This window comes from Bactrocera dorsalis, chromosome 4 (assembly GCF_023373825.1).
Source record: "Bactrocera dorsalis isolate Fly_Bdor chromosome 4, ASM2337382v1, whole genome shotgun sequence".
Lineage (NCBI taxonomy): Eukaryota > Metazoa > Arthropoda > Insecta > Diptera > Tephritidae > Bactrocera > Bactrocera dorsalis.
Window position 1 is genome coordinate 66714735 of NC_064306.1, and position 20079 is coordinate 66734813.

The window sequence follows — 20079 nt, forward strand, 5'->3', positions numbered from 1 at the left end:
CTCGAAGCTATAAAAAAGCGATGTCACAGGTGAAAAATCAGACTGAAGGTATTCCAAACAAACTTGTAGAGAGTAAGCGCGGCAGCAATTGAGTATGCCAAGGCGCCATTAAAGTGTGCGACAACCTCAAAAACCCTAGAAAGGCCTCGGCCGCCTGAATTACCACCTTTTATCGTCTAAAAGTTTTTTTTTTAAGAGTGTCAGTAAGAATTGAAAACTTTCGAGATCAGAAAGTGGCCAGCCACCAGAAAAACTTGCCAAAGGGTATGGATACCACTGCTTTTTTACACTTTTGCTTAAGCTTAAGTTTTTGCGTTTTTACTGCATATTTATTAAGCCTTTAGCTGTAATTTTAACGTCTTTAAGTAAAAATAAAGGGTGATCCATTTCAAGGTTCCCCACTTTTTTGAAGAAAAAATTCATCACTCCAAAAAACATTCTTTGCCATTTATCTTTTGAAGATTATCTCTTTCAAAAGTTGGTCGCGTCTTGTTGAAACCAAATATCGCCGAGATCACGAGCTTCAACTTGAGACATCAAATAGTCAGTTACGTTTTCACCGGCATCATTTTAGAAGAAATATGGACGAATGATTCCACCGGCCCACAAACCATGAAATGGCAGCTCTTGAATCTATTTAATCACTTCGTCCCAAATGTGTAAACTTTGCTTATTTACATACCCATTGACCCAGATATGGGCCTCATCGCTGAAGAAAATTTGGCTCAAAAACGTGGGATCTCCTTGGAACTTTTCAAGAGTCCATAGAGCGAACCGACGTTGCTTGATCTCTATAAGATCTCGACGTAAAATGCGCCACGATGTATCATACGTCTGTTCGAGTTGCGAGTTGCTGCGTACTGCGCCGGATCGAGTCTCTACAGTCTTCGTGTACACTCTCAGCTACGATAACAACATTTTCTTCACTGTGTGCTGGACGTGGTTTATACCCTCAGATATTACCCAATAATGAAGGTTGGGTCTCAAGATGGCGAGATTTATTGCTCCAATGATATCCATGTAAAAAAATGGTAAACAAACGACATTGATGTTTCTAGGAGACTGGCTCACCTAAAAGCAAAACAAAAAAAAACAAATTGCATGTTAATCTGTAGGCATATGACTATGTCTGTTAGTTCCAACTAGGATCTTTAACAAACCGTAAAAATTAAATTTTTTAAATGTTTTTAAACACTAAACACTAAAAACCAAAAATTCATGATTTTTCTGACTAATTTTTTATGAAAAAAACGGCCAGTTTCCCAAATACAGTTTCGAGAAAAGCACGTTTGAAAAAGTTCTCACTCCTGTAACTTTCAATTTCAGAAAATTACTTTACTAGCACATTCTACGAAAGATCTAGATTGGACTTATGCAAAAAAGAATCGATTTTTGAATCCGTCACACGGGATGAACCCCTTAATTGCATTGTTTCGAAACTCTTTTAAGCAAAAGAGGAATTGGTCGGCCGTTTATAAGCTACACATTACCAGCATGATACTCGGGGTCTGTTGGTGAAAAAGGTACACACCTGTCGGAAACCCGCACAACAGATAGTGACTAAAAAACTTTTGTAGTCTTTCGGACCCCTCTTACAATATAAGTCATAAATGTTCCCGGTTAAGGAGGCAAAAATATACAGTGCCTTAAGCAGCACCACCTAAAAGCAATATGAACAAATGAAAACTATAACGGCCAAAGTACCCAACATATTGAATTTCATGACTAAGTTTTGTCTAACACTAACATCTAATACCTAAACCTTTAGGAATAAAGTTTTCCTCCATGAGTCCACCATAATCTTACCACAATAAGAAATAACTACGCCGTTTTCTCTAGATTGGATAGTGGAGTAAAGCGTTATGATTGGATGGAAAAGTACAAAAATATTGCAGCGAGTTATTTAACGCTCAACCACCCTTGCTTGGATACTTCATCCTCATACGTCATCATCCATTCAATGCGGAAGTCACGAACCGAAGCCCTCTTAAGGTTGTTTGCTTGTTAAGGTAGCAGCACTTCACCTTTTCCAAGAGATTTGCAGTCGTTCGCTAGGTTTATCAATATCTGTTCAGTTAATGCCTAATTCAAACGTCTCCTAGGTCACAGTTAATTGGAATGCAAGTGTGTCAATTGCGGAGCGTGACATCACTGATTACAAATAAGCAAGATTTAGAACCTTCAAAATTAATAATTATTAAAATAACACATATTTTTATGGAATCGCAAGCAATTCATGCAAATCTTATTAATAGATTTTGAATCAAGCGTTTTGAGTGAGTAACTCAATCACAAAATGTAAATGAAATGAGTAAACGGACAGACGAATATGTACATATGTATAGTACATCGGTAAGTATGTACATAGCACTCGTATGTGGAGGCTGAATTTTTCTGAGTCATTGTCAGACTCAATTGTGTTAGATTGTCTGGAAATGTGAAATTTGTTTCTGTTTTTGTATGAATTTTGTCTAGCTCACTTTCGTAACAAAACACCCCCAGTCGAAGGCAATGAACTTTCCCTCAAAGAAAGCGAGAATTTGTTATCCTTTGTGAAGGGTGGACCAAGAGTTTGTTTACCTTTGAACTGATAGAGCAGAGCTTGGGCTGGCGGAGTTAAAAAATTCTGTTGGTTCGAATTTATTTGTCGAGCCGATGAGTAAATTTTCTACGAAACTGCTGGATCAACGAATTGAAACTTTCACACGACCTTCCTAGATATATTTTTCGGATAATAATCGAAAGGATAAGATTTTTGATAATAATTTCGACTTAAGCTACTCTGGATTTAATACAATATTTAAAGAAATACTCTTTTCATGGGTATCCGACATTTTGAAAAAAAAAAAAACGAAATTTTGACCAGTCTTTTGAACATTAAGTGTTAACATGGGTTTCCTCGGGTAAAAAACAGCCTTTTTTTTAAAATTTTTTCCCATATAAAAAATTAAAAATTTTCAAAATTTTTTTTTTTTTTTAAAAAATTAAATATACAAACACACTAGTGGTATTAACAAATAAATTCTGAAATTTTTGAAAAAAAAAAAATTTTAAACTCGGCTATTGTGACTCAATTTCCGATGACCTCTCGGAAAAACGATGCGACTGTGCCAGATAACTTCTTACAGGATCATCTAAAGTGAAATAATACGTGTTTTAGTTTGGGACAAAGGAAAAAAAACTGAAAATTGGATTTTTGGCATTTTTACAAAAAAAAAACTTTGAGCGACATTGTATCTCAAAACTGAAAATCGGATTTTTGGCATTTTTACAAAAAAAAAAAAAAGTCTTAAGAATTGTATCTCAACGACCTGTGTAAAATTTTCATGAAGGTCGGTTGGGTAGTCCTCGAGAAATCTTGTCAACCTACTTCAAAAATACATTTTCGAAAAAAACGTGTTTAAAGACAATGCACTTCGCCTAGCTAGCGTTCAGCTCACAAGCTCTCAAGGCTGTATCTCCAAAACTACTACTAGGATCAACTCAGTTTATGACTATATCCTAGAGGTGTTGTAGAATTTAATAAAACAATAAAAAAATTCGAGTTTTTGATATGAGAGGTTTTCGCTTCTTTAGTTTTCGCCGGCTTTAAAGTTTCCATAAGAGCGAAGAAATAAGTGAAGTAAGAATTTTCCGTTATAATTTTAATGCATGCTTTCCTTTATTTTTATTTCTATTATTACATATTGTTATTAATATTTGCAATACAATTCAGTATGACTTTATTGCTTGCAGTGCTTATTAGTTTTTTGTTTTTGTTTTGCCTACAAAATGAAAAATCTGTAGCTTTCGTTAGCTGCACATAAACAATAAATATGTATGAGTGTATGTATGTATGTATATAAACATGGCCACTAGTGGTTAACTTTTTCGTTGATTTTATTGTTTAAAATTATGAATTCATTTTCGCAATGTGTGACATTAATTACTGTCATTTAATAAACCTAGGCTGGCTGCTTAGACATAGCAATTCACGGCAAATTAGTGCAAGTTTATAATTTAGAACAATTTAAATATATAAATAACTTTTGAAATGCTTTGAGAGTCTCAGAGACTACAAAATTACAAACTAAAACAAATTTCAATTTTTTTTTTGACAATTTCATTGTTCAACATATATGTATGTATGTAATTAAAGCGACTTAAGGAATATTTTATATTTGAATTCTTAATGTTATAAAGTGATGCTTTGAGCATAACCTCAAATCCAGACATTTTTGCTTTCACCGATTTCATTGAACCGCACACCTTTCGCCATTGAAAAACTTATAGTTAATATTATAACATATTGATTGATTAATAATCCAGAAGAGTGCGCGATACAGCGCTAAGCAGTTAAACAGTCAAAGACATTCTTGTTTCTAATCTAAATTATCATCGAAATCGTGTAGTTTCGGCTCGGCTTTGGGTTCGGGTTTAGGTGGTGGCGCTTGTGTTCTGTTCAAGCCCTCGAACATCTTGGCAACATTTTCTAAACCAATCTTGTTGCCGAACTCGGCGATTTTAGCGAATTTCGGATTGCTCTTGTACTTTTCAATATTTTCTGGACTCTTTGCAATGTCCATCAGCATCTGCTGAAACTCCTTATCCTGAAGGGCAGTCAAAAATTCCGGATCGAAGCGTATATCATTTGCTGGCTTTTGCTCTTGTGGCTGCTGTTGTTGCTGTTGCTTACGTTCTTTAGCGTGTGCACGTGCCTTGTGCTGTGCCTTCTTGCTTTCGCGCTCGGCGCGCTTTCGTTCCTGCTTAATGCGGTGTTGTTCGAGTTTCTTGGCGTTGGGTGTGACCTCACGCAACCATTCGTCTGCCTCCTCATCGAAATCTAACTTGCAAGCTTGCCGCAAATCATTGGCAGATTTCTCCCAATTACCCAACAGACGGTGAGCACGGCCGCGGAACTTGTAGGCCGCCGCTGAATCACAATTCAACTCCAACGCTTTGTCACAGTCACGAATGCAAGCATTGGGCTTTTTTAGTTTAAGGAATGCCTGACCGCGTTTTGCATGGAACAAGGCATTGCCGGGATTCAGCTCGATAGCTTTGGTGTATAGATCGATGGCCTCATCAAATTTCTGTTCGGAATAAGCAGCGGCGGCTTGTGAACGCAAATCGCTTGCCTGATCGATTTCCTCCTCTGTTGGTGTCTTATTTGTGTCACCCATCGGCTGATTGGCTTCGGTGTCGGCTTCGATAACACCTATAAATAAATAAAGGAAGGAAGCGAATACGTCAGACTACTAATAGTGGGATGGACAATACTAGAAACACACTTGGCGGCTTGCCTTGCTAAACTCAAGCTGTTTATTTCATAATTGTGGCTAATTCTTATTACACTTATCATTAGATACATAGGCAAAATATACCGAATAAGTAAAATAAAAATTCCAAGCTTGCTTAAAGTAAAGTTCTCTTCATATGAATGGACTCTTAAATTTATATTAAGTTACTTAATATTAAACAACTTATATTCTTACTTATAACTAAATGTGTATCATACTTTAAAGCATATGAAAATTTTGTGCTCGCTCTTCGCTTTCGTAGCCGGCGTTCATGATGTGCGGCTGGTGTACATAGCCGGCGGCTTGTGGTAGCAGCTGATAGGCAGATGTAGGCATAAGTGTGGGTGGCAACTGCTGTTGTTGCTGTGGTTGCATTTGCGTTGTTGGTGGTGGTGGAGGTTGCTGTGCAGCCAGTTGCTGTTGGTGATGATATATTGTGGGCACAATAACAGGCGTAGACGCTTGTGGCGCATAGCGCTGCTGCAAGAAGCGCATGGTTTCAGTTGCATTTGGCGTCAATTGCGTCCAAAAGCCGCCCTCTTCACCGGTGAATGTGGAAATGTTCGGATTGAGCTTTTTCGTTATAGGCGCAGCGTTTATCTTGACAAGTGTGCTGTCAACCGCCAATGAAGGATCAACATTTGCATTAGTGATGTTCTTGGTTGTGTCAGTTTTAACTGTCTCAATGCATTTTCGCTGTGAGCTTACTTTGTGCGCATGCTTGGAAGTAGGTTGCAAAAAAGCCAATTTGAAATCCTTATGGAACACCCTACGAAAGTAGCTGGAACTGAGCGCAATTTTATTTTGGCGTTCACAGTCCTCTTTATACTCGGCATACATTTTCATTATGTTCAAAGAACTGTGCAGAAAGCGTGTTTTGTAGTTTTTGTGTGGCACCCATGTTGGATAGCTGTTGATATGTTCGCGCACACCGGCAATAAGTTCCTCTGGAAATTTAGTCTTTTTGCCATTACGCCCCCGCCGGTCTTCGCCAGCGTAGGCACCGGTTTGCTTATCCACATTCTTCTGTGCATTGGCGAGGAAGTGACTGCCGATGCAGAGCGTTGTATTGAAGAAACGTGAACAGACGCGTACATTTTCACCGCGTTCACCACGTAGAAAATACCGATTTGTGTATACACGTACACGATTTGTCTTTCGGTGCTCTGCTGCAGTCGTGTTGGTGTTTTCATGCACTTCAACGCGTGATAGCACAAAGTCTTTACGTCTTTTATAACTCAAACGCCAAAATGCTGCACATAGTAGCGCACGTTGTTCTTCGGTGAATTTTGTGTGACATTTAAATCGACATGATTCGGCGCAATTGACTGGTTGTGGCACACGATCTTTCTTTATAGAAATGCCTTTTCTGGACGAGCGATTATAGGATTTGGACTTAGTTTTCTGTATAGATGAGGTCTCGGCTTCAGTATGCTCCATTGGCACAACTTCAGTTTCAGCGCTGTTGTTTTCCTGTGCAGCTAATGTGGAAGTCTTTGCTATTGTACTTTCATCACTTTTCTTCTCTTGTACTGGTTCATTTTCTTCACTTTGTTTATTTGTTTTTTGATGCAGTAAATCAGAATTATTTGTAGCCATCTCCTTTGTGGCCAAATCTTCTATATGTTCACTAGTCTCTTCAGTCAACGAATTATCTTCAGTAGAAACAGGATCCTCCACAGAATTATAACGCCTCTGTTTTGCTATTTCAGTTTTTAGACGACGCCCCTCGCCGCTGCCGCCACGTAAATCTATACCGGTATAATGTCCTTTACCGTCGTTGTGCTCCAGCGCATCCTTTACCAAGTAACCACTTATGACAAGTGTTTTCAAAAAGAAACCCAAGCACACTCTTACACGTTCACCGTCACTGGAAGGCATGAAATAGTGATTCGTGTGCTGACGTGCTTCTTTTATTCTCTTTATTATGCGCATTTTTCCAAGCGGTTTTTTCTCTACACATGACAGTAAATAGTTTTTTCGTTCGACGAATCCCAGTGACCAGAACTCTTTACACAATTTCATCCGTTGATCCTCATCAATTTTACTACACTGCTTTTTGCATTTCCCATTGCAATCAACCGGTTTAGGTTTTTTAACTTTTTTCTCGGGTTTCAATTCTGTGTAAAAATGTCGGTTCTTTGTGTAACGCTTTCCTTTCTTGCTCTGTAATTTACGTCTACAACTACGTGTTTTTATTCGAGGACGAACCATTTCGGAAGATTCATCACTAACGCTATCGTCTTCGCCTTTATAATTTTCATCCTGTAAATCTTCATTTTCGCAATCACTATCTATCTCGAATTTCAACGCAACTGGGGCCGCATTGGTTTCGATAGGATCGTCCTCCCCAATATTATCCCTTTCATCAGTGTCATAAATAGCTTCTACATGACACTCATACTCCTCGATATTGTTTTCTTCACAATCCGAGTTTTCTCGTTCAGTTTTTATAGGCTCTTGTTTTCTAATTGCTTTAGTTTCCTCGAGATAAACTGTACTTGTATTGATGAAATTATCGCCAATAACAGATCTATCCGCCAAATCCGGTCCGCTCTTCTGCTTTTTCCGTTTATGTTTTGTTCTGGCTGAAAGCAAAAGTGCGTATACAAGAGCCGTGTCAGGCATAACTCGATAAGTAATATTATAATTAAAAAGTTTTCTACCTACAAGAAATTAATATATGTAGTATCGACCCTATAATTTTCCTGACACGCCTCTGTACAGAAATTCGCAAAGCTATCTTAATACAATTAAATAACTCTTTTGGCAAAGTAATCAACTACTACATGAAACATAACCTTGCATAATGTAATTACCAACACATAATTCTAAAAACTTACCTTCCATGTCTAATTCCACTTCCGACTCTGGTTCCGATTCCTCCAGTTCGGATTCCTCTGATTCATCAACATTCATGCCACTACCACCGGCTGCGTCTCCACCAAATGGGCATTTTCTATAAATCGTATCAATTTTTTACTAATTTTTTTATTCGTTCAAATACAGGTTATTCTAATAGAGCTTACCCTCCAGCAGCACCAGTAGGCATCTTAAATTCTCCAGACGGTACTTTACCTCCAAATTTCTCCAAAAATTCTTTTACAAACTGTAGTTGCGGCAAATTAAGAACAGTTGGATTTTCAGACACGAAATTTATGAAAAACTTCAACTTTTCCAAGTCAGCATGGGACAAATTGGGCATAGCCATTTTTGCGTATTTTTGTCTAATAAGATTGCCAAAGTGTTTCTAAACAATTATGCTGATGGCGTTTTGTGTTAAGAACAATAATATCACGTTTCTTTTCTGTATTTCTTATAATTGGAAAATTTCTTTACTTTAATTCGTCGGTAAAATGTTATCGCGAAACTTCTTTTTTGATTAATGGCGCAGGGTTGATATTCTATTACAAGCGAAAAATAACCAATACTGCCAGGCTCAACTTGGCGTACCGTTCGTCAAAGTTCACACGTACCAAACTTTTCACATCGTTATAAAATTTTTGAAACCATTGAATCTTGAATATGAATTCTGTCCCGTTTAGTTATTTTTAACTGTTATTATTAATTTTCTTAACAATTTGCAAATTAAAATAATAAATATGCATGTGCACTTAAAGCAAAGTCTACAATTTGGTATCGATAAGTTTACCATCGATAATCATTGCATATCTGCGAATTGGAGACTGAAATTGAACAATCCACTTTGAATCAAAATTACCGCGCGAAACAATAAAAAAGATGAAAGAAATCAATTACATGTTTTTGAAACCAACGCTATAAAATGGCTCCGAAACGTAAACGTAAAGCCCAAAATCAGCCTGTGGTATGTATTAATTACATATATATGTATATTATATTATATTATATACTTATGATGATGAATTGATTATTCCATAACACTTTATTTACAGTTGACCGCAGGCAGTGCAATAACAAAATCCAAGGTTTTAAAAACGGAAGATCCAGTAGTAGATGCTAATCTTCCAGTATTGTATATAGAACATTGCCGATCATGAAACGTATTTCGCCGCCGGGCTCTTCAAGTTCATGCTGATCTGCTTGAACAACTGCGTGCATTAAAGCCAGATGTAGAACTCCAATTGCTTATGAATGTCGACCGTCCACCACGGCGAGGTTCATTTGAGATTTCTATTGCTACTAGTCCTACCGAAGAACGACAAGAAATATGGTCAGGCTTAAATAGGAAACCGCGAGCACAAAAATTTCCACCTATTAATGAGTTAACTGAGGCGGCAAGTCGAGTTTTAGGCTTAAATGCGGTTAAGGACATGGAAGGTGAGAATGACGCTCCTAAAGATCAGACTGAGCAAAAAGAGGTTACTAAATCTGGCAGTAAACGGAAACGTTCTATATAAAAAATATTTTAATTTTTGAAAATGGGGTAGCATTTATGACTATCGTTTGGTAAAATCTCTAAATGAGAAGCTAAACGCTATGATTTTTTTTGCTCATAACGTTTGATGAAATTAAAATATTAAAAATCTATAATTTAAATGTTATTACTGTAAGTTGGGAAACGGTTCATTTCGTGCAAATACTTCAAATATATGCATATAATTTTGTTAAACTAAGTTATTTGTTGCTGACGTTCATTATTACTTAAACACAGTACTACAAGTTAAGTTAAATACATCCTAATCCACGATTATAATGAGGGCCGTAGAGAGAAACTGGCTGGTGGGAATTTAAGATGATCCATGAGTTGGGGAGAAAAATTGTTGCAGACAACCGGGCAGCACTGAGTAATTGCCCCCGATCTCTCCGCCGCTCGGCCACTGATTGTTATACGCTTTAATAATCAGTAATTAAACAACTAAAATGAATCACATTTTTTATTATTGTAAAAAACGTATAAATTTTTGAAAATAAAATATCTTTGTTCAAAAAGCTTGGAGTGTACTCTACTTCTTATTTGTTTCTCACTTAAGGTCATTAGTGTCATTGCATTGTGCACAAGAATTGGCCTCTACGGTTTCACCTTCCGGAATGTCTTCGCCACTCTGTTTATATAAATCGAGCGTATCTTGCAGATCGTGTTGCGCATCTATGAACTCTTGCTCTTCCATACCCTCCCCCGTATACCAATGTAAATGGGCTTTGCGCCTTAACATTATACCGCTGCCATCCAAAATACGTTGCAAGAGCTTATATATTGCTGAAGTGTTGCCGATGAAAGTTGCTGACATCTTAAGTCCTCTTGGTGGTATATCACATATAGCGGTCTTTATGTTATTGGGTATCCATTCTACGAAGCTACTCAAATTCTTGTTACGTACATTTGTCATTAATTGATCCACCTCACGTGGAGACATGCGACCACGGAAAATACCAGCTGCAGTTAAAAGCTTTCCATGACGCAAATCAACAGCACATAATAAGTTGTTGGATGAAAAGATTTGTTGTACCAACTCGGCGACAGTACCCTGGGAAAACTCTTTTTGCTTGCAACTAACGAGTGGTGCAAAACCAGGTATGAGGAAATGTAATTGTGGAAATGGTACCATGTTGACGTAGAGCTTACGAAGACCAGCGTTAAGTTGACCTGGGAACCGCAAGCAGGTGGTTATGCCTGACATGGTAAGTGCCACAATATGATTGATGTGTTCATAACCGCTGACGGCCATTTTCAAATTCCGCGAAACTATTTGGAAAAGCGCCTCATTGTCGAGGCAGAATGTTAAATGGGAATTATGTATTAACGACGGCATACTCAGCAAAGCATTATAAGGTTCAACCACTACTTGAGACATTTGAGGTGAAGGTATAGAGACATAATTCGAGATAAGATTATCGGGATATTCATCCACAAGTGCATTCATGACAAGAGCTGTTAAACCGGAACCAGTGCCACCCCCTATAGAGTGTAGGATTTGGAATCCTTGTAATGAGTCCACAGATTCTGCTTCACGCCGTATTGAGTTTAAGACTGCGTCCAGAATTTCCGCACCGTCCGTGTGATAACCTCGAGCAAAGTTGTTTCCTGCGCTGTCAGTGCCAGCTACGAAATTTTCCGGTCTGTACAGTGAGGAGCGCTTGTGTAGGTTTTCAATAGTAGTCGCCTCAGTATCCACACAAATAGCACGTGCATAGAATCGTTTACTCGCGGTGGCATTAAAAAACACATTGATGCGTTCCAATTGTAAAGCGCTAGTGCCCTGGAAGCGTCCAGATGCATAGTCTACTCCATGCTCGTGAGAGATCACATGCCAGAACTGGTGATAAAAACTAATTTAATTAATAATCCCTGCGTAAAGTACAGATTTTCATTAGCTTACAGCATCTCCTATAGAATTCCCGCTGGCTCCTATTTGGATAGTAATAATTTCGCGCATTTTCAAACTATTTATGAAACTTCCAATTTATTTACAGGCAATTTTGTGAATGTGTATTTTTTTGCAATTATTTTCTCTAAATTATTTTTTTTTGTGTACTTTATATTTTACCAAAATTATTTTTCGTATGTGTGTTTCTTACATTTTCAATGTGTTGCTAAGAAATCGATTTCTTTTCTTTACTGGAAGGTCTAAAATATTCAATGTTAGCGAGTATATTTTGGATACTTTTGTTACGCTTCATGTTACTTAAGTTTTATGAAAATCCGAATACTTACATAACAATCATTAATATCTCAAAATATAAAAATTGAAAACAGCTACCGCTCTTTTGGACAAAATGATTATTGGCGAAATGCATTCAAAGGCTTACAAATTATATGGAAAATATTCAATTACTAATGTAAAAGGATATACATTTATTTTGTTATTATACACACAATGGCTGTAAGTCTAAATCAGCCACATCCATAACGCCTTCACGAACTCGTTCAACTTTTTCATCGCCATCATCACCGACGTTATTGCCTTTTTCATTGTGTGTACTATAATTTAAATATGTTATTATACTCGTACTTCATCCGACAGAGCTAGCTACTCATCCTTTTTCCCAGCTGACAAGGAGTTAAACAAACGATTGACTTCGTTTGCAACCAAATTATCCAACACAACACCATTGGCGTCAATGAAATTGGCACATGATTTAGTGCTGCTTACTTCACGGACACCTTTGCTATCTGTTACAGTAAAAGTGAGTATGTACTTGTCATCGTATTTTTTCATATCGGAGCTAGCTTCCCAGGTTCGTGGTCCATTGGTACCATTCTTTTGAACTGCAACCGCAAAAGTACCTTTTTCGCGGAATGTTGTATGAAGTGTGAGAATTCCCATTAGCGCGAAATAGGCAATTACGCTAAAAAGCAAGACTGGGCGAGATTCTGGGAAAGGGTGTGTGTAATCCCAACCATGCGCTAGCACTGCAACACCTACAGCCAGTGCACACAACACTAGCCGGGTGTTGATCAAACCGAATTGTTCCTTTAATTGTGGACGATCGCATAATAGACAATTCTTCACTGCATCATCTAGTGCATGTTTCACAGCAGATCCATCCCATTTGTTTATTTTTACAACCTGTGATGAAAACCGAAAATATAATTTTAATGATTTATTTGTGCCGTTGTATGTCGTTTGTCTGGGAGTTGACGTGTACAAAAAATAAAACCTAGCGGCTTTCGAGTTACAAACGCCACTACAACGAGAAATCATTTTCTTCGGTAAAAAACTTTACACTCACCTCAATTTCGAGTTGTGGCTTTTCTTCTTTTTTATTAGTCATTACAAAATTACTACTTGGTTAAAACAGTGAAGTTGAAATGTGAAAAAATATTTAACAACGCGATCAGAAATTACTTTCGGTACACGACAACAAATAATTTGCCGCTTGACAGATTGCGTACGGGGTGTTCAGTGAGTTTACTGTGGCTGTGTTCCTTACCACAAACCATGCAATTATATATAGGGTTGCATTCCCTTGGAACTAAGAGAGTTACTATTTAAAAAATTCGTTAAAATTACTATACTAAAACTAAAATGTAATAAAAAAGTAAAATTTAATAGAGTAAAATAGAAAAAAAAAAAAATTAACAAAAGATAAAATATAATAAAAACATTAAATTAAAAAAAATTATAAAAAAATTAAATAAAAAAAAGACAAAATTTTATAAAAAAAATTAAATAAAAAAAAGACAAAATTTTATAAAAAAAATTAAATAAAAAAAAGACAAAATTTTATAAAAAAAATTAATACAAAATAACATTTTAAAAGCAGATATTATGTTTTCCGATATAAAGTGTTTAGCTTTTTTATTTTTATTTATCGCTTAGAGCACGATCATTATCAAAGCAGTAACTATAAAAAATAATGCAATATGGTTTAACCTTAATTATTGGAATAAATAGCAGTTTATCACTTTTCTTATAATGCCTTCATTTGAGCAAATAAATCATCTAAATCCACATTAGCAGCAGCGGCAACAGTAGGCACGCTCTCCGTGGTAATTTCTGGTGCCTCATACGCTAAACGTAGACCCGTTGCCACTTCTTTGCTTGCTTCAGTTGATTCTGCTACGGGTGGAGAATCATCGACTAGCTCAATGCCCCATTCATTTGTTTCGTGCAATGGCGTATCATCCTCTACAGCACACTCTTCTGCTATCACTTTTGGACGTGCTTGGTATTCTTTTTGACGTTCTTGACAGTGGCGGTCATCACATTGAGTATTCGGTTTCAGACTCATACGTGGGAAGAAATCGTTCATTGCATTATAACCCAAGTAATCGGACACTTCGCCGAAATTGAGCAAATATTTGAGGGTGTTTTGCACCAACATACCGGCGGTTATACCCATAGTAGTGGGTAGGGAAGCAGCACACACTCCTTCACGTTTCAATGTTTTCTCGTCAATATTTTCTGCTACAACTAATGGTGGGGCACAACCAAAACATGCCGTTTCACCGGGACGTATAAATTGTATATGTCCGGAAACAGCATTCTCAGATACACCTGATTCGAACCAATTCAAACCTAGCTCATTACATGCAGTGTTGATGGCCATGCGAGCTTCAAAATTGTCAACACAACTTAACACCAAATCGACTGGTGTATCAGGTTGTATACCACCGTGAGATATAGTATTCAAGAATTTATCGAATGATTCCACAGTAGTTATGTTATAATTGTGAGTTTCGATGCGTACATCAGGATTAATAAAGCTTAAGGTGCGCGCAGCTGCTTCCACTTTGGACAAACCGGCCTGGTCAGGTGTGAAAAATAGTCGATTCATATTTGCCAGTTCCACTTTGTCATAGTCAAAAAGTATTAATTTGCCGATGCCACACCTAATATATTATTAAAATACAGTAAATATTTTGTTTATAATATTGACAGATGTGTGCGCTCTACGCACAGTTATCGCTAACCTTGTTAACATATCAGCTGTTACACTACCAACACCACCAATCCCGACCACAGCCACTGTTTTTTCACGTATGCGCTCGTACTCCTTAACAATTCCCATACGTTGTAGCGCCATAAGACGACTATAAGGATTGGAGTCCACTACTTCTGCAGACATTTTATCAATTCGTTCTCGTGCAGCGCGTGTCGCGCTTTTCTGCAGCTCCAATTCATTTTTCAGTTCGGCGATTTTCGCCTGTAATTCATCGAGGGCCGACATTAGAAATTACTATTGAACTTAACTGTATTTTGGGGTATTTTAATGGCAGAGCTCTATGATAAGAATTTGTTTGCGTGTCACTTTCACTATTGGGAGGACTTTACCAAACTTGACAAACTGCATTTACTACTGTCAAATGGAGCAGCTGTTGCTTTTTGTTGTTAAAAAAGAGCTGCCAATTTCCAGTAATAATTGTAAGCAAAGCAGGTGCGAAAGCAATAGGAAAAGTACGGAAACGGAATCAATCGGAAATGTGGTTTAGTGCATAGGAAGAAGAATCGAATAAGATTTTAAAGTTTGGTTTTTGTGGTATATTGTAACTGTAGGAATATAGTTTTAAATATAGATAAAAAAATATATAATATAATATATAATAACGCATTTTTTGACTGATGACTTATTAAATAGATATTCTTCATATTTTTACTGATAGGCGGTACTCAGTGTGTATATAAGAATGAAAAGGAGAAAGTAAAATGTTAACGTGTGTGTGTGAAAAGTACACGGAAAAGGAAACGTCAAATGGAAATCATGAAGACAGCAAAGTTGGTTGAATTTTATTAAGCGAACTTGTTTAATTTCACCAAAATTTTCTACAAACTAAAATATTTTTAATTCGTTTTTTGGCACAAAGTATGAAGTTTCAATTTCGTTGTGTGTATATATTGCTTTTGTATGGAAATGTGAGGTCAGTATAAACTTTATTCCTATAGATTTCGGATTTTTATGGTTACAATACGCTTGTCTAAAAGAAGAAGAAGAAGAATGTAGGAACATTTATATTGTTTGTGCAATTCGGTAACGAGTGCATTAGATATATACATTTCTTGAACCTAATCTGACAAATAAATACAAAAGTGTATCTTCTGTAGATTTACAGTCTGGAATTATTTGTTTACATATTCACACATATTCACAGATGTATACATATTAATATAATTATATGATGCAGCTTATACTTTTTCTTCACAGATAAGTACACTCAAGTAATAAGCTTGCTTAGCAAATATTTACGTTCTCTCCTATTTGTAGTGATTCTAAATATCTGTTGATTTTTCAATATTAAATAACTAAATCTCGGACTGTAGAAACTTTAGCTGCTTTGTCATAGCAATTATGTAAAAGTTAATTTTGTTATGTAAAAGTTTAATTTAAAGGCAAAAATTCAAATATTGTCTAGTTTATTATTTATTTATAAATAACAATAATTTTTTTACACTTAAATATTTAATAGTCTTAATACTAGAATAAATAATCCCACATTATCCAATAATATGGTAGTTACACATTTGGACATATAAACATTTCTACACACGTAACAAGAAAAAAGTATTCCTATTTCATAACCATCTTCCTGGTATTTGGTAAAAATGCTGACATAATTGCGGCCGCTAAATTAAAAAAAAAGTTTTAGTTTTATAATCAAAATATGTGTAATATTTCCGAAAATTTCATTGCAACTTACACCACATCACGAACGTGAGCATAATGAATGGTGGCACACAGCCAAGTGACATGAAAATGGGAAACAATATATTGCCCATTATAGATCCAACGCGTCCAATCATCATAGTCAAAGAAACAACCATTGTTCTATAAAAGGAAAAATAAATTAACGTGCATTTATTATTATAGATATATAGGATGTTTTTAGCAAATAAATATGTGCAAATAAATAAATTTGTTAATAAGCTCACCTCAACGATGTCGGAAATAGATCGACCGATGAGCTAAGAATGGACATGGCTGATATGCTGCCCATTGTCACCGATATTGCAGCAATAATTGATGTACTCAATGAGGATACCGAGAAATAAAGACCAACTCCACAAAGACCTGCTGCCGTGGCACCAATCGCTATTGAAAAAAAATATAAATTACTGTACACTTTTTTGTTGTTGTGATTTTGGCACTTACTAAGCATTATTCTACTGCCAATTCGATTAACGATGAAGCCAGCTAAAAAGTAGCCTACGAAACTGGCTACTGCTACCGTTATATTATTGGTAAAGGAGGCTGCTGTAATAACCTAAAAAATTATTGGAATTTAATTTAAATAAATTCATTACAACTAATTTTTTTCTATAACTTACAACTTCACATTTTGCCGTTTCTAAATCTGCAAAATCACTTTTCAGCAATTGTGTTTTGTTAACACTGTACTCCAAAATGGTGCACATGCTAGAACCAGCACTGCCATGCATCTGCTCGTATTCCTCAATAGAAGCAAACATTTGTGGTATCCACAAACGCAAAGTATTTTGGCTAAATAATAAATAAATTATAATAACATAAGCCAAGTTTGTAAAAGCTATGCCTACCCAAACAAAATAGCGAAGTTCATGAGATAAACACGAGCGGACAGGCCAAGATAAGGTTTGGAAAGCAGCGGACGTAACTGTTCCCAACCTTGACGCAAGTTGATTTTGGGTTTTTTCTCTTTTACGTGCTCGTTAGAGGGCATGGCCTCTTTTTCCTTTGGAATCGAACTTTCAATCGTAGCTATGCTCACAGTTGAAGCATCGCTCTCCTTTTCTGCACTAGGCAGCTCATTCATGAGTTCTTTGATCTATTAAAAAAAATAGATTTCATTTAAAATTTTCATAACAATTAATTGTGTTGTTGTTATAAAAACAATAATAAACTAATATGAGTACGCATTGAAGAAATGTTGCCTTACCGGGAAATCTTCACGCGGCTTCCAATGATTGAGCGCGTAGATTCGTTGAAAAGCACGCATAGCTTCCGTATTGCGACCTTGTGACATTAAAAATTTCGGGCTTTCGGGGAAGAAATTGAGCAAAATACCGCCAAGTAGACTGGGTATCATGGTGATCGCCAAAAACACTTGCCAGGAATGAACTGCGAATAATTATGAAATAATTATGTAATGTAGAAAAGCAAAAATGCAGAAAAGGAGGTTATGTAAAACTTGAAAATAATACTATATATCTTTGAAAACTGAATTAAATTCATTAAAATTGTGTTTACAAAAATAGTTATCAAAAAGTTCCACTTACACTGCAAGCCCAGCAGCTCAAAATCCCAATGTTTGGGTAACACCGTTAAAGCAATTATTGGCAGTAATATGTTGCCCACCGAAAACATTAGACCCATAAGCATAACTATGCGCGAACGAAATTTCTTGCCATGCAATTCAGTCAAGTAACTCATAAGTATGGCGAATGGACCACACATGCTGCGGGAGATGCGAAAGTTGGAAATTTAAAGTACATAAAAAGAAATAATCGTATCAAATCTAATTACATAAAACCGGCTATGTATTTGAAGATCATCAGTTGTATGACATTTTGACTGCTAACTGCACCTAATCCCGGTATAAGATTACTCAGATAACCGAGAATGAGTAGTTTTTTGCGCCCCTTTGTGTCGGCCAAATAACCCCACATCACCGCCGAACTGATCATGCCTGTTGAATATGTTAATAAATTATGCCATTGTCAGATTATAAATAATAACGGTTGTAAATTTTCAAAAATTATCTAATTATGACTAAATTGTTATGAAAAATCTTGTTTAACGTATTCCTATAATTGCTTTGGTTTAATGGAATTAAATATTTTCAACCCTTCAGCCAATGTAACAGTTTTCCATATTTAAACTGCTAGTGTCGGTTGTGACATCAAAATTCCACATATTTTAAATTTGTTAGTCGCAATGTAAAGTTGATGGTATAAATAAATATGCTTAATTCAATATTCAGTAGTAAAAATAATTGTTTGTTTATAAATATGAATACAACCTTTGAAATTTGACACCTTACGAAATAAAGTGGCCAGATGATTCACTCGCAAAAATTTTGTATTAAGAAGTAAACAAAAAAATAATATTGCAAAAACAGCTGTTCTATTTAAAGTCAACTAAAGAAGTAAGAAAACGTTACAATTAAAAAAAAAAACTTCGGCACCCACAAGCGAATAAAATTGCCTTGGACTATCCGTGTAATCTATGAATGAATTTCGTGAAGATATTTGTCAAATTAAAAACTTTTTCATACGAGAACTTGATTTTGATCGGTCTGTTTGTTTAAAAGCGATATACAAAAATTAACGTGGTTGGATCTGAGATGATTGCATTATATATAAAAAACGAAGGAATACTAATTCATTAAGCTCTATTATTTCAGACCGCTTAAAATGACGTCCACTTATTCTTACCTGCATAGGTGATGGCATTTAGCAGCCCCTTATGGAGCAGCGTTAGCTTGAGATCACATTCAGCACTCGGCAGTATGAAGGACATAGTCGACGTCTCGGCCACCGTGGCTATGGCAGCGGGACACGCGCAGATCAATAGCAAAATATTGAAAGTACCAAAACCCGATACTTCCATAGCTGTCTCGAAATCCGCTGGCGCATCCTTTTTTTGCTCTGGCTCTGCTTGCTTTTCAGAGCTTTGCAATACGCTTGGGAGCGTTCGATTTGCCAGTGTGTCATTGTCCGCTGTAGAAAAATTTCCATTACGAAATCAAATTTAACAAGTGCGCACAAAGAAGGGCAGGCGCTATCATTGCATATTATTTACCAGGCGCTTTGTCTGTTGTCGTTTCTGCGGCCATTTCTTTTAATATCTTTTGTTTTTTATTCATACGCGTATTAAAATATTTTTGATAACATTAATATTTTCTTTTCTGTTAATAAACACGATCTGTATATTTTTCCAGTTGTTCACTTTTGTTTAGCCACGCTTCGAATTGCCGCGCTTGTCATTTGCCAAGGGAATTGGCTTGTCTGAGGTGATCTTACAGGCAGTAGCATCTTTTGTACTCCTTACAATGCCGTTGTTGTTGTTATTTTTGTTCTACTTAATTAGTTAAATTATATTTGTTTTGTAGAGTAATATTATCAAGATTAGCAACAGCGTTTATCTGAGTGACAGTTGGCCGTATGAATGTACATATGTATGTGGGCATGTAAATATGTATTTGAAGTGATGTGGGAAAGCCACCAACTTTTATTACGTAGTCAAGACAATAGTCGTGTTATAAACTCAATGTAGATTCTACTATTTTCAATTGTAGATTTAAACCTTACCGCTGGTGGGGGGAAATGAAAATCTTTCACTGAGCTGAGAATTATTCATAGTAATTTTTATTTTGTATTTTTAAGTCTTATATACTACGTGTGGACTGTATAATTTATTAGAATTATATACATACATAGTTGTTATCTTTTTAAATATTTGT

The 20079-nt window shown here is 36.2% G+C and overlaps 7 protein-coding genes across 8 annotated transcripts; 1 reads left to right on the plus strand and 6 right to left on the minus strand.

Annotated features, from left to right (window-relative positions):
• Positions 1-4361: 4361 nt before the first annotated feature.
• LOC115065956 (hsc70-interacting protein 1-like) lies at positions 4362-5162 on the minus strand. The gene has a single exon (XM_029549227.2). The coding sequence runs from the start codon at positions 5160-5162 to the stop codon at positions 4362-4364; it is 801 nt and encodes a 266-aa protein (XP_029405087.2).
• Positions 5163-5241: 79 nt separating this feature from the next.
• Positions 5242-8694, minus strand: LOC105223693 (uncharacterized). Its single transcript, XM_029549228.2, has 3 exons — positions 8309-8694; positions 8123-8238; positions 5242-7867 (listed from the first exon to the last, which is right to left on the minus strand). The coding sequence occupies exons 1-3, from the start codon at positions 8488-8490 to the stop codon at positions 5499-5501; spliced, it is 2667 nt and encodes an 888-aa protein (XP_029405088.2). The 5' UTR covers positions 8491-8694; the 3' UTR covers positions 5242-5498.
• Positions 8695-8944: 250 nt separating this feature from the next.
• LOC105223695 (selenoprotein BthD-like) lies at positions 8945-10195 on the plus strand. The gene is made up of 2 exons (XM_011201480.4): positions 8945-9105; positions 9194-10195. Exons 1-2 carry the CDS (start codon positions 9064-9066, stop codon positions 9656-9658), a joined length of 507 nt encoding a protein of 168 aa, XP_011199782.3. The 5' UTR covers positions 8945-9063; the 3' UTR covers positions 9659-10195.
• A 27-nt stretch (positions 10196-10222) lies between these two features.
• LOC105223696 (probable tubulin beta chain CG32396) lies at positions 10223-11803 on the minus strand. 2 transcript variants are annotated; one of them, XM_011201481.4, is made up of 2 exons: positions 11579-11803; positions 10223-11515 (listed from the first exon to the last, which is right to left on the minus strand). In XM_011201481.4, the coding sequence occupies exons 1-2, from the start codon at positions 11633-11635 to the stop codon at positions 10223-10225; spliced, it is 1350 nt and encodes a 449-aa protein (XP_011199783.1). In that variant the 5' UTR covers positions 11636-11803. The 2 variants fall into 2 exon arrangements, with proteins under 2 accessions (XP_011199783.1, XP_011199784.2); XM_011201482.4 differs by having other exon boundaries at positions 10223-11528.
• A 159-nt stretch (positions 11804-11962) lies between these two features.
• Positions 11963-13117, minus strand: LOC105223697 (signal peptidase complex subunit 2). The gene is made up of 2 exons (XM_011201484.2): positions 12933-13117; positions 11963-12769 (listed from the first exon to the last, which is right to left on the minus strand). The coding sequence occupies exons 1-2, from the start codon at positions 12972-12974 to the stop codon at positions 12230-12232; spliced, it is 582 nt and encodes a 193-aa protein (XP_011199786.1). The 5' UTR covers positions 12975-13117; the 3' UTR covers positions 11963-12229.
• A 352-nt stretch (positions 13118-13469) lies between these two features.
• On the minus strand, positions 13470-15005 carry LOC105223698 (ubiquitin-like modifier-activating enzyme 5). The gene is made up of 2 exons (XM_011201485.4): positions 14617-15005; positions 13470-14535 (listed from the first exon to the last, which is right to left on the minus strand). Exons 1-2 carry the CDS (start codon positions 14871-14873, stop codon positions 13614-13616), a joined length of 1179 nt encoding a protein of 392 aa, XP_011199787.2. The 5' UTR covers positions 14874-15005; the 3' UTR covers positions 13470-13613.
• Positions 15006-16037: 1032 nt separating this feature from the next.
• On the minus strand, positions 16038-19630 carry LOC105223699 (synaptic vesicle glycoprotein 2B). Its single transcript, XM_011201486.4, has 11 exons — positions 19419-19630; positions 19052-19336; positions 18141-18303; positions 17894-18072; positions 17554-17735; positions 17195-17442; positions 16967-17138; positions 16791-16902; positions 16571-16730; positions 16339-16466; positions 16038-16264 (listed from the first exon to the last, which is right to left on the minus strand). The coding sequence occupies exons 1-11, from the start codon at positions 19480-19482 to the stop codon at positions 16209-16211; spliced, it is 1749 nt and encodes a 582-aa protein (XP_011199788.3). The 5' UTR covers positions 19483-19630; the 3' UTR covers positions 16038-16208.
• Positions 19631-20079: the final 449 nt, after the last annotated feature.